This window comes from Vanellus vanellus, assembly GCF_965231255.1.
Source record: "Vanellus vanellus genome assembly, chromosome: 3".
NCBI classification, from domain to species: Eukaryota; Metazoa; Chordata; class Aves; order Charadriiformes; family Charadriidae; genus Vanellus; species Vanellus vanellus.
Genome location: NC_138907.1, coordinates 64,024,121 through 64,038,577, shown reverse-complemented (window position 1 = coordinate 64,038,577; position 14,457 = coordinate 64,024,121). Strand labels below are relative to the sequence as shown.

General features: G+C 45.0%; 1 protein-coding gene across 1 annotated transcript; it reads right to left on the bottom strand.

The window, feature by feature from the left end:
* Positions 1-892: 892 nt before the first annotated feature.
* Positions 893-11,748, bottom strand: PERP (p53 apoptosis effector related to PMP22; the record flags this gene model as incomplete). The annotated part of the gene is made up of 3 exons (XM_082481759.1): positions 893-3,343; positions 3,975-4,118; positions 11,538-11,748. 3 exons carry the CDS (start codon positions 11,746-11,748, stop codon positions 3,108-3,110), a joined length of 591 nt encoding a protein of 196 aa, XP_082337885.1. The 3' UTR covers positions 893-3,107.
* Positions 11,749-14,457: the final 2,709 nt, after the last annotated feature.

Below are 14,457 nucleotides of genomic sequence, written 5' to 3'. Positions count from 1 at the left end.
CAAAAAAATGGGCACTATAAAAACCCTCCAATTACCTTCAAAGCATTTAGGAAAATCTAAAAAGAACAAAAATATTTTCCCCAATTGTGTATATAAAATTAAGGGTAACTAAAGTGGGGGGTGAAAAGCAAATAAGAAAATAAAAAAACAACAACAAAAGAAAATCAAGCTGCCAGAATCCAGGGTGGTAAGTGCATTTTAAAACTAAGACATTTAAGGAAGAGGACAGCTAAAAAAAATCAGAATGGTGAACCTGTCTTTCCAGAAATCAGAAGTCACGCACTCATTTAAGACAGCGGTGGCTGACAGATTTGGTCTCTGTACAAACTCAGAGGGAGAAAGAGTTGTTCAGAATACAGAGTGCCCCTAACGCAGGGCTATATGCGAGCCATGAACAATCTGAGGTTAGAAGTTGGAAGGTTTCTAAATCACAGAAGTGCAGTCTTCCACTGAAAATAGCAGGTGAGTACTTCATTCTTTACTCCATATTTAAAGTTCTTCATCAGTATATGAAAGCTATTTGGCACAGTTTTGATTAAGGAAAAAAGAACAGGCTTCTCACACCCAAGACGTCCTGTAGACCATAATGTTCTTAAAGTGTTTAGGGTTCCCCCTCAAGTGTGATGCATTTAAGAGGTTTTGGCTTAGCAAAGAGCCTGCTATGCCTGGCACTTCTGATGAAAGCACACAGCCATGTTTTGCAGGGTATACCCAAGCTTATTTGACTGGAAAATGAAGTTGTCACCTCCCGGACATATGAGGTCTTTAACTTAATTTTATTAACCCAACACTTCATGGATACTGACATTCACATTAAGAGAAAGAATGGCTATTTGCTTGAGTTTATGAAATGAATCAGTGAACCACAAACAACACCAACTTTCTACAACCGTCAGTTAGAACAGTTTTAATTAAGCCACCACATTAAAAAGGAGTGCCACATACATTAGTATCACTTGAAAGTAATTAATGACTATTCGCAATAGCTTTCTCCCGAACATCTTACTTGTGTAACATGCTTGTTATGCTTCCACCCCTCCCAGTATATTCAGAGCCAAGTTTATTTTACAGTTGTGCTTTTTTTGACAAGTTATGACAATGCTTATAAAAAAAAAAAAACGTACAAAAGACTTAAGTTATGGTAAACCCTATTACAAAACCGTCCTTCGTTTCATTAGGAAGGGTGTCCGTTTTCTTACATCTTTTCTCCTTCTCAGCTTTAGCTGTGCAAGGATTTTCCAGTCTTGGGATTCTCTGTTGTGTTTTGAATTCACTAGAAAGTTAGGTACTATCATTACTCATGATATAGATAAGTCTACACAGTATTGCCCACCAGCCAGTACTGTACAGAGAAAAAAAAAAAAAGGATTCTCTTCTTCAGCAAGAATCATAAATACAGTTGATTGTATACGGCATGAAGAAGCTTGTAACACAGTTCTGAAGCCTGCAGATGTTTGTGCTCTGTAAAGTTATAAAATACAGGCCTGGAAGGGACCTTCAGAAGTCACCTGGCCTTTGCAAAACAGGATCACATGCAATATACAGAATTACCAAATTAAAAAAGGTGTTACAAAAGAGAAAGCTATACAATATATAATACAAGAAATATTGAGCATTGAAAAAGCTTACTTCTAAAGGACTTTATGCTGGTTAGTGCTTTATACGTTCTATTTTGTACATGTGCGTGAACACATATACCCACACACTTACTCTCTCCTAAGTACTGTGTTCAATATAGCAAGAAATAAGTCCCTGGCTGCTCGTTACACAGAGTAATGCGTAGCATTTGCTTTTCACCCTGCCTGTGCCCCGCTTAGAAATCTGTCTCTGCTGGAGTTACTTCCCCCATAGCTAGAAGAAGAGCTCCACAAATAGGCCTCTTCCTTCTTCTTCCCCAGCTGAAGAAAGCTCTGACAAAGATTGTATACCATAATTAAATCTGCTGTAAGCTGCTGCAGGTCCACAACCAACACAGACACGGCTCTGCCTCACTGGAATACTTATTTGGAATTGCTGGCTCCAGAAACACAAGCTAGGAGCCGGCCAGATTACTCCCCAAGACAGGTGTCTGTATGAAGTTTGCATACATAAATTGCTCACAGAACTGCTTTTCTATTTTTACCTTTTATTCCTAGTGACTCACAAAGCATCCCCAAGTTTATTAAACTTTGGAGTATCTACAGTGTGCTTTAGAAACTTTTGGAGGTTTTCAACACCTTATGCTAAGGTTTCCCTCCAAAGCACAGCTGATAATTACCTTTTTAAAACTGTTGTGTTTTAAACATAAAGAACAGTGTATGTTTCTACTCAAAGGTATTTTCTAAATCAGCATCCTTCAAATACTGTGTAAAAATGTATGTAGTTTACCATCTGACAGTTTGTTGATTCTCTCTGTGACAAGGTATATTAAATTATATGTGGCTCCATCACAAGTCCTGCAGTGGCCAGAAAAACACCAGTAAGTGTTACATTAGCCACTGTGATGCAAACCGGCTCCACGCTTTAGAGGAGATCTCCGTTCAACAGCACCAATTGGCGGAAAATAAATTTGAATTTTATTTTCCCCTTAATTCAAATAGTCAACAATAGTCCAGTAACAGGAATAAGAAGAGATTCTTAGGCAGGAGGTGACTGCGATAGTCTCAGGGAAGTTCCTTCCTTGGGACTGACTTTGGTGGAAGACAAAGCATTCTTTGGAAGGTTGTTTTTTTTTTTCTAGTTCCATTTAAGGCAATTTTGTCAAAGATAAAAACAAAATAACTTGCAGGTGCCTCCAATGGGTTGTTTAAAATCTCTCCTCTTTCTTTCTACACTTGAAACACTACATCTTTATTCATAAGCAAATGTTTGAATAAAATAAGGATGACTCAATTAGTTGGGAGGGGAAGGAGCAAGTAAACCACCCAAACAGAATACATAAATAATACTTTAGGGAAAAGCTATTTGCTTAAAGATGCCAATGTTTTTACTAATTTATCGCCAGGGCTAGTAAGAAATACTCTGGAGAAATAAGGTGTTTTTTTTTCAGACTCCTATAATCGCACCAAATTTACACCAGAGGTGCTCCTCTGTTGTTCTGGCAGTTGATTGTACGTGGATTTACTCTTTCAGTTTAAGTATGGTGCTCTCTCTGGGGAGGAGTAGTAATAAGTAGGCTTGATGTTTCCCAGGACTTCATCTTCCCAGTTGGGGAGGCAGCAGAAGAAGAAAGCACAACCTATTACAACAACAGTGCTGGCCCAACCAAAGCCATAGGCCCAGCTGAACATGTTATCTCCCTGCAGCGGAATTTCTTCTATGAATTTGACTGGGTAGATGACCAAGCCTATGATCTGGAATGCAGCTAGAGAGAGAAAGAAAGAAAAGCAGGAGTAAATGACAATGAACATATTACACTTCCCACTAAAAATACGGTACCTGGAGACAACTCCATATCCTTTTAAGGTATGTAAAATTAGTTTCAGTCCTACAATCAAATCTATATTCTTACAGAGGTATGTGACTTCTGGCCAAGGCAGAATCCCCACGCCTATCTGGCTGAGGCAGCTACGGCTGACATGGATAGCTGGCAGAGGCACATACCTGCATGCCATGACCAGCCCTGTCCTGCAGCTGCGATCCCTGCAGAGCCAGTTACCTCCCGCTTGTACCATAGCCCCCATCGTTCCTCCTGCCCTCAGAAGGTGGGAAGCACCCAGGGCTCTCAGCTCCTAGGTCTTAGTACGTGACATGCAGGGTCAAAGGTGTTGGTTGCCCCTGTACACTGCTTTTGGGAAAGTGCTAACTGACAAAGGCCACTGGAACTTCCCTATTATCCTCTCACAGCGTAAATCAATCTTCCCTTGTTTCCCATGAAAATGAGTCATAAAGCAGACAAAGACAGCTTATTTCATAAGGGAGGCTCCATCTAGCATGTTTTTCTGCTGATGCCTGTTTTACATCTAAAATAACCTTGTCTTTGTGCTCAGCCTTACCAACAACAAAGAGCAAGCCTCCAATTCCTCGCACAAAGTTGAAGCGGAGTATCTCGATTGAGAACGCAATGACTGCGAGGGCGAAACAGATGACCAGGATCACAAAGCCAACGAGGTACGTGGCAGCTGCTGCTCTCCCCCACCCTTGAAGAGAAAACAAGCAAGATGTTACACATGGCAGTGCACTGAACTGTAAGTCATTGCAGGTCTTTGGTTTCCTTTAACCATCTTTTCTTGAAATCCTTTACTGCAAGAAGCATGCTCTATGTCAAAGCAATGCTGGGTGTCTCCAAAGCGCACAGCTGCAGAGCAGAGAGGCACCATCATTGGCAGAGCAGCACAGAACTCCCTGCCCGCTAACTTGTCCTGCTGAGAAAAGGGGTACAGTGCAGCATGGTAATGGAGGTAACACCTCCAAACTCCGGATCCATAAGAGACCCACAGACACTTAAGCAGAGAGGGCACACAGTCTCTGAGAATGCACATATTGTTCCTGTTTGACGTACAAATTTACAAAACTACTTCCATGCACTGGGAAGTATGAGAGCAGACAAGAGGGTACCACCACAGGAGATAACTGCCGGGAAGTAATAGTGCTGTCAGCATTCAGCTTCTTGCCTGTTTATGACAAGAATCAAGTATGTGGAGCAAAATCAGTATGACTAGAAAGAATAGGAGTTGGAATACCAGATGTGAGAGATGACAAAGAGAAAGCTCGTGAAAATAAACATCTATTCATAGCTGAAAAGATTTCAGAAACAGCTAAAATGTACCAGGTAGAGAAGAGACAGCAGAGTCAGAGGTGGAGTGGAAGAGTCCTCTTTGAATTGTTACTTTGACATTGGATAGGACGGGGTGGTGCAGACTCTCAGGTTCAAGCAACAGCATCAAGTAACTGCAGGCTAGAGAGGCTCAGAAACGAAGGAAGTGGCCTTATCCCAGCAAAGCAGCATCAGCACAGAGCTCACCCACCACAGGCCAGCACCGGAACAACAGAGGTAAAAAAAACTCCCAGAAAAACAGCTGGCAATTCTGCTTTCACAGTATCATGGGGCTTGTGGAAAGGCCATTGTTATGGCCAGGCACTGTCCTCTTTAGAAACTAAGCAAGGAGTTCAGGTGAGTCCAATGCAAACAACAAAAAGCAAAGGTGTTCCTGCCCTGGAGGCAGGATACCTGCCCACACGGGCTAAACCATACGGCTACTGCTTTGTTTTCCAGTCAGCTGTCATCACAGCTCACTTTCCACTGCTGCATAACTAACGCGGGTTTCTACTTTCACACATTCAGACAGAGGTAGGGCCAGATCCCGAGCTCCCTCTAACGTAGGAATAAAGAGAGCAGTGAGATCTAGGTCAGAACGTTTTCCAAAAATTCTTTCATCAGAGCTGTCTGTTCCAACGCAGCTGAAGCGACGCTGGAGACACCCTCCTTTCAAAGTAGCCTCTGTTCTTTCTGTGCAAAAACTAAGAGGAAAAGGAGGGTGAGACAGAGAACCTTTTCCTAAGGAGTCAAAATCCTCCACCTTAACCCACCTACTCTGCTAGTTGCACAAATGGGGAAAAACTAGTAATTTGGAACAGAAAATGCAGTAAAACTATCTCAGACACCTCTACGTACATCAATTTACTCTCTGAAAGCAAAGCATTGTTTTACAGCTATTTTCATTAGATCCGCCTGAACTGGTTTCTTTTCCCTGTATTCCAATAGCAGAAGTGAAATACAGCAGCCACCCGTCAGCCAGATCTCAGCCCAAAATCCTGAACCACTACCACCGCCACCTGAAGAGAGTCTTGCTGGTGTCGGAAAGGTGAGGAAAAGGGTTTTCTTTCCCCTCTCCCTTCTTGGAGCTACTCAAGACAGAAAAAACTTTTCAAACTAGTTCTCCTTCAGCCAGTTGGGCATGTTTCATACCCCTTCCCTAAGAGAGTGCTACGGGGCAAGGAGGGAGGGAGGACACCCGATGAGCACCTGATACAAAATATTCACTGACGTACCTAGTGCAGGTACTGGATGTTGTCTCCACAATAGGAGTTATTTAGGGATAACTAATACTAAGGGATATTTAACCATTACACACAGCCAGCCCAGGAAAAGAGGTTCAGTGTAAATGACCTAGGAATGCTATTTATCGATATTTGCCCTATTAAGAAAAAAAGCACAATAAGAAGAAAGAACACTTAGTTATCAAAGTACACTCCCTTTCAGATGCATTACATATGCTGGCACAGTGTAAGAAGCCAAGTCTGGCATCTGCCTGATAAAATTTAGGTTGCAAACTGAAATACACCTGCAGGTTAGACACCCCAACGTTTGGTGCCACACAAACCTGGAGGAGATATGAGCCAGAAAGCCCCCAGTGCTCTTTCTCCTATTTCCATATCCTCTGTGCTTACTTTACAAGCTTAACAAGCTTTTGGATACAGGTCAGCCCTGGCTCTTCTCACAGTGATTTATTTTCTTGTCTGTGGCGATGTGTAAATGACAACATGTATAGCTGTACGAGCTTTGTTGCAGGTCTTCAGAAACAGGACAGCAACAGGCACCACCGTTATGAAATTCAGTGGGTTTTGTGCTCACATGTGACAGAGATCGGTGCTGGTGACCCTATGCCTTCCTCTCCTTCTCCTGCTGGATTATCTTCTCCAGCAGCAGGTATCAGCAGGTTGATATTGATAAGACTAAGTCATAGGTGCTCTCCACAGCACTGGATGGGTCTACTCCGGGCTGGACTAAACAGCGACCAGCCTGCCACATGAGCACCGGTGGGAGTCATGGGAAGAGCAGCAAAAAGCTCTGGACTTGCGTATATAAACACAATGTAAGAGAAATCTCAAAAAAAATTAACCGCAAGTCTTTTAATAAGTGACTGATGGAGGAGGTTGGGGTGGGAGGCTGCACCCTTACCGAGCATCGGGTGCATCCCTGGCACGCTCCCTTCCCACACAAACCATTGCTACCCCCACCAACGGGGACAGCTTTCAGCAGCGGGGCTGCTGCAGGGCTCCGACTAAAAGAGACGCTTCTCCATGCAGGATCCCCCTCGCCCCCATACCTATCAAGTCAGGCTTTCCCAGCTCCTTTTTCCCTCGGAGGCTCTGGAGAGCCGCCTGAGCCCCCGCAGGCACTCAGCTCTCCTGTCTCCCTCTGCGAGATCCTCTGCCGACGGCTCCCGGCTGCCAGGAGGGGAGAGGAGCGGGTTTACGCTCGTCACTGTTTGCTGCCTTAAGAGCTGGAGAGACCTGCTCGCACGCAGAAAAAGACAGATCAGCCCCAGCTTCTCTCTGGTTTGTGCTCAGAAGTACTTTGTAATCATGAGACATTAAGCCAGAATTTAAATTTTCCATAAAACCAGAAAATTCTCAGATCCCTTCATTTGGCAGAGAGAGCATTTCTTCCTCAAAATAGGCATAAATATGTCTGTTTATGAAATCAAACACCACCACCACAGCAAATTGGGGCTGCATACATAGGACAGAAGAAAAGCAGAAGAACAGTTGGAAGTGTTAGCGTTCCCCAGGTCAGCTTTGCCTCAAAGAAGAGTCAAGTTCTTTGCATCTAATCGGCAGAAAAGTATTTATCAATTAGGTGGTGTTGAAAGAACATTAAAAAAAACCAAACTGTTTGGGGGCTGAAGGTCTATAATTATAAGGAAGGATTAAGAGTTTTATTACACAGCTTGATTAATGATGACTATGGGAAGGAACTAAGCTGCAAATGTTATCGTGCAAATAACTAGGAGGGGTTGGGATTATTTAAAGTTAATGATGAGCACCAGTAATATGATGAAATTAAAAAAAAAAAAGGCAACTGAGCCTTAGTGTTAGGTGTATTTCCTCATTTTATTTGGCCGTGCCTCAGCCTCATCAGGGAGGAGATGGAAGCTCTACAGGGTAGGATATTTAAATCTAGATTTCCCTTTAGAAATTAATAAAAGTACTGGGAAAATAATCTAGCAGGAAAATGAAGTGCTACAGGCTTGATGTAACAAGCCTTTCCCATCTTTGTTCACTTACTTACAAAAGCAGAAGCTAGTTTGTCAGCTTGTGAGTAACTGCAATCTTAGGGTAGAAGTTTTTACCATGACATGCACAGATGAGGCATGTTTTTACACTGTAGTTATAATATTTTTCTCTATATAAATGGCAGTAGCAATTCTTGTTTGGCCTTGAGACCCCATTACATAGAATGCCCCCAAATACCTGCTTTTGTTGAGGCAACAAAGGAGTAGTGGACTGCGAGCAAGAGAGCACTGTCAGTAATATTTTCTCACTCACATGATGCGCAAACTTCCACAGTAGCACGACTGGTGAAGGGAAGTTATGTGCATACCCACCACGAGCACAGCACAGCCCAGAGTGAAAGGTTTGCCGGGAGGGCTGATTGGGTTTTAATATTGGGAATCACAGCTCTGTTTTGGCTTTAGGAGTGCAGGAAAATCAATTGCTATACTAACAAACTATTACATCAAGGCCCACTAGTACATCAGTCACTTGGCTCTGCCCGGAGCTCAGGAGAGGCAGAATCCTATAAATTTCCAACTTTTAACATCTCCGGGTTACTAGCCGTGGAAGTGTGCCTGCCCGGGGGGCAGCAAAGCCCACTAGCAGGGACTCCAGCCTCGCCTGCTCGCTGGGAGCTTTTACTGGGGCGTTGCAGTAAATGTTTTCTGGGTGTAGACAGGGACACCAACTGCTACACCTCTTCCACTAGCGTTTTCTGAGTGCCTGCACTCGGCTGACACTACGAACTAAGTCAGTTTGTCTCGAATACATCCTGGCATCGTAAATCAGACAGAAGCATGCCTGAAAAGAGGCACACGGAAGAGATAAGCGTACCTGTAACATTCCGCCTTTATTTACCTGGCCTCTCAGTGAAGTCGACAAATGCACTCAGCTTCACCAATAACCAGTGGTGTCAAAGTCCATGCCTCCAGGGACACAGGTACAGTGGCACAGCCGCAGTAAAACAAGATTCACAAAGGCTGGGCTCCTACTTCTAGGTTCCACCTTTTTCTTTTTTTTTTTTTTAGGCACTTACTAAGGATGCAGATGAATGCTTCCCTTACCAACTGGCTGTTAGGAATACAAGAGTTAACCTCCATGGGATCACCTTTACCTCACATGTACACGCCCATTTTTACAGTGGTAATTCAAAGCAAAGTCACTGGGAGCAGCCCCGAGAGGGCACAGTCACCCACAAATATTGCTCCTAAACTTACAGCCTCATCACTATAAAGACAACCACCCTCTCCAAGTAATGACATTGCCAACAATCCTTGTCCTATCTGATGGCTTACTGATATGTTTCAAACACACAGCCAACAGTTTAATCCTGCAATGGTCCAGACTAAGTCATCTTGAGTCATACTACAGTGCAGTACAGCAGCTCTGCGTTGCAACATTTTGATAATGCACAGACGCTGCCAGCCAAGTACTTTCCAGACGCAAACCAGTATAGAGCTCTAGAAACAAAATCCCTTCCCTGCCTCCCTACCAAATGTCATCCTACTCTTCTTTTTCCCTTTCCACTTCGTCCCTCTCTTGTGGCACTTGCAAACGTTCATTAAGAAGCAATGCAGTTTAGGAGACACTCCTATTTGCAAATCTTTGTCTGTCTGTCCCTGCCCCTTTCTCCCCATTTAAAATAGGTGACTCGGCTGCTTTTCCTCTTCCTCTTCTCAGTACACATGCTGCAGCTCAATTAAGAAACTGTCTAATGGAACTTTCTATTGATGGGCATCCACTCTGAAGTTTTTCATTTCATCAGGAGAGGCACAGGATAGTTAGTGCATAGTAGTTACTGTATGCAAAACACAAGTTATGCATCTCAATTAATTAACTTCTGTTTTCCTGCAGCAGTGCTGTAAATGCCTGCTAGGCGTTTTTTCCTTTGTAAATGCCCTCACTTATTTTGAGCCTAATTAAATTAGCATAGAAAAAAGGAAACAAAGTAAATCAAACCTGAACTCATATGTTACATCCTGTCTCGGGATGGAAACAGTATTTGAGTAGACAGTGGCATTGATGTCATGAAAATTGGAGAAGAGGCAAAATCAAGTTGGTCTAAATAAGCCAAGTATTTAAATAAATTTTGGGTTAAATAAGCCGAGGCTTAAACAAGCAAAGTCGAGGATACTATTCCTCTTTGACAGCTTGCTAACTAGAAAAAACAGCTGAAAGTTGCCCCACAACACTCAGGGCTGACGCAAAGCACACACCCATCAGCACTCAGGGACATGAGAAGCAGTGTCGTTACAGGAGAAAGCAACTTTCAGCAGCTCTACTGTATTAGCACTTCTTCCCTGTGCAATGCACATTTCAGCAACTCTGCACTAGCTTTTCCTCTCTATTTAATGGGGGAGACGGATATTTTTGTCACACTAAACAGATTTCTTCCACCTACAGGAAGACCTTGCGGTCATCACCTGGCCGAGAAATGAAGGCACTGCTCTTCATATATAATGAAGATTTAGCTTATGCAGAGTGTCGCAATGGAAAGCTTCTGGAAGTCAGTCCACCGTGCTTGGGTGAAAAGGGACCTGCCCAGGGCAGCCGTCCCAGCTCTCCCGGCTCCAACACACCCTTCCAGCTTCCCAGTCCCCAAAGTACCCCTCATCCAGGATCTTAAGGCGGGTCTACTTACTTGTCCAGAAGTATTTTGTTTGAGGGAAAAGCAGATGTAATCAGACCCACGTGTTCTAGCAAAAAAAAAAACAACCAACCAAAAAGTCCCCCAAAAGTCCAGAAACTGGGAGTGTGCAGTAAGAATATTACACTGGCGATGCCAGATACAGAAGCAGCTCAGCAAGTTAAAACAGAGGCCCAATTATCCCCTGATTTAGGCCCCTGTGCAAAGGAGAGGTATATTCAGGAAACAGCATTTTTTCCATCTGCAACCCACATTTTAAGCTGCAGGTCGGGAGGCAACTGAATATCCGAGTTCCCTTGGCCAGGCAGGGTTAAATTAAGGCCCTCTCTGCCTCCGGAGGGCTGAGGGAAGGCAGTTTTGCTACCGTCCAGGTGCAGCTCTGCATAGGAGGCCCTTCGTGAAGGTTTCCGTGTTCGCCATGCGACCAGCGAGGCCACCAGGCGCTGGCCAGTGCCAGGCGAGGCTGCTGGGACCACAGCCTGCAGGTCACTGCGAGAAAGCAAACTGGAGAGCTGAAGGGACTTGTGGTGAGTTGGCTCTCTTACTTCGGTTGTAAAATAACTTTAAAAAAAAAAAAAAGAAAACAAAAACAAAACCAAAAAAAAACCAACAAAAAACCAACCACAAACCACCCTGACTTCTCAGTGTTGCACAGATAGAAAAGTTTGCTCGGAAGCAGTCTGGACCCGTGATTCTTTGCTGTTTTAAGCCCTGAAACAGCGTTAATACTGGTTCTGCAAGCGGAACCCCATCCCAGAAAGCCGCCGCTCCCCACCAGAGGCGGGGAGACAGCTCACGGCCATGGTACCCCCTGAACCTGCCGCCCCGGGGTGCAGCGGGTGTCCGGGGCCGCCGTCCCCCGCAGGGGAGGGCGGGGGGGTGGGGGTGGGGGGGCGGTTGCTCCCCCGCTTACCGTAGTCCATGAGGGATTCGCAGTTCCAGTTGAGGCCCTGCGGGCTCCGCGTACAGCTCTCCCACAGGGACGCCTGCTGCACGTAGGGCGCCGACTCGGACTCCAGCCAGCCCCTGCCCGCCAGGGCGATGATGCCCATGATGATGGCCAGCCCCAGCAGCAGGGGCAGGAGCCACCTGCACCTCCAGCAGGCGAGGCCGCACACCACCATGCTGCCCGGCCGGCGGAGGGAGGGAGGGAGGGAGGGAGGGAGGGAGGGGGCGGCGGGACGGGGCACCCGGCGAACCCGAGCGCGGCGGGTGGGGTGGCGGCGGCGACGGCGGGGACGCTCCGACGGGACGGGGTGACTGCGTGCCTGTCGCTCGGTTTTTAAGGCGGCGGGGGAGGAGGGAGTCCCACCCACATTCCTCTGACTAAGCCTGGCGGCGGCCGCAACCGGTGGGAGCGGCGGAGAGGAGAGGAGAGGGGAGGGGAGGAGAAGAGAAGAGAAGAGGGAGCTGGCTCTGCCCCGGTCCCCCCCGTCCTTCTCCTCGCCAGCCCCGCGAACTCCCCGTTCCTTCCCTCATCCTACCCGGGCTCGGCCTTCGGCTTAACCCCTTGCTGGCTGCCACCCTCCCGCCTCCGGACCCGCTTCTCTGACGTGGCCCCAGCCAGGGCAAAAATGTAACCACACCAAAAAACTTTGGGTTCTCTCTAGGTTTCCCAAGCCCTGCCCTCCGCCCGGGTGGCAAAGCTCATCTGCCCCCTCTCTGTTCACTAGACGGTCAGATCAGCGTTACCCAACATCGATAGTACTAATGATGTTTGCCGCTTCAGGTACCAAAAGCTTGAAATAAGTTGCTCTGCGGTTGAAATGGCCAACTTTTTGCCCAGGTTTGGGACGACTGTAAAGCAAATGAGAAGAAGAAAGAAAGGTGTTCTGTGAGGTTGGGAATGGGACTTTATTAACAAGGGAGCCATCGCTTGTCTGGCATCAAGCTCAGCATCAAGCAAGTGCACATTTCCTAATGGCCAGCTAATGAGTGCTTGATTGCAATTGTGCTCTGGCTTCCAACCCGGCTGTGCTGGACACAGTCCAGCAGTGGTACTCAGGACCCATACGCCCTGATCCTTCCCCATCCCATGTCTGGACATACACCCCCAAGATGACCAAAATGAAGGCTTCCCCATCACATGGCATGAATGAACCCCCAAAATTTGGGTCATGGGAGAAATACTGCTTGACAATAAGATCATATCCCATCACATCGTCCCAATGCAAACTCTCATCATACGAGCAGACACCTGCCTATCACAGGACTAGGGGTGCATGTGTTTTGGGCACATAATTCACATGCATTTGGTCGACCCTTGGAGCAGCTTCAAGGCCTCAGCAAAGAGGTCAGTAGGAGGACAAATATTTGAGGGCTGAAGGACTGAAGAAGAATAGTGGGTAGGTGGGATTACATGGGTTTCATGGAGGAAGGGGGTGTAGGAGTCCTTATTGGAATGCATCAAATTGGATTTTGTCACAGCCATGTCAAACATGATCAAACAGTGTCAATTCCTCAAAAGGTACTCTGGGGAGGTGTCTTGTGAGGAGGGATGGTCAGCCTCATTTGAGTACCGATTGCTGGCAAATGCTAGGGAATGGACTGTGATGCTAAAATCAGAACAATAAGTTGGTATCACCATAGGCAATTGCAAAAATCTCAGGCAGGTTACCTTAAACCACGTAGAGTTTTGCCAGCCCTCTCAACATCCTCCTTAAAGGTCCCACCAGAAAAATGTAGAAAGACGCTGTATGTAACTAGAAAGTATGTACTTGTATGTGCTCACTAATACAACGTGAGTCAAAAATGGGATTGTGAGAAGTATTATTTCTGTCAATAATAATTAAAGTATACAATTTCTATTAAAAAGTAGCTTTAAAATATTATTTGCATATTTGTTGCGTAGCATGTGGCTTTTCAAAGAGTGCAAATGAAAAGCTATAGCTAGGAATTACTGTATCGTTTCCTAAAAACTGAAAAAAGGGTATTTTTAAGTTGATGCTTTTAAGCATTTCCATTTTTGAATACTGTTGAGGGACTACTTGCCATTTAACTGTCTCAAGGACTTCTACTGACAAGCACATATTGACTGGCAAAATAATGAAGGGCTGGCTTTAAGATGTAATCTAGCTTTAAATCACCTATCTGGAAAAATGAATGGCCTGCATATTCCTGCATAGGAAGTTGTATTGTGACAAGGTATCAATTTACTGTTTAAGTATATACACACACATTCACACATGTATATACTTTTATTCACAAATACTTTTTATTCATAACTCCTCTTCCACTCTTCAGTTCTTGCTGCTGTTGCCATACAATATCAATTTAAATCATATCTACGTTTGTATTTTTCTTGAAGCCTCGATTACCACAGCTTTGTCCTTCTCTAATCCTACCAAATCATCAGTACCACACTACAGTCAAAATAATCTTCCTTCTTTACTCCTGGTGGTCATTCCAACCCATTCCCACCCATCCCATTCAGATTCATTCCAAATTCATAACAAAATAGAGCAGTAAATAAATTTTGCCTGAACTACTTGCAAGCATAATTCATCAGCACACAACTGGTGCATAGAGGAGAAGTAAGGGCAGAACTGGGCACCACGATCATCTCTTTTTGTCACTATAGCAGAACTTCATTTGTGCAGTGCCGAGAGGTGATTTTCCAGCAGTCTCACTGTCAGCACTCAAGTCACCTCAGAAGGAGATGCAGAGGTATTTTCTTCAGCACAAAAAGTGAGAGATTTTGGAAGAGAACGGAGGTTAAATTTCATCCATTTTGCCAGAAACAGAATAGGAATGGGCCACTCAGGAAAGTGTTCGCTTCATTACAAGGTCAAAAATTAGAGATTTCCCGCAGTTCAGACAGGAGTGTAAAGCTG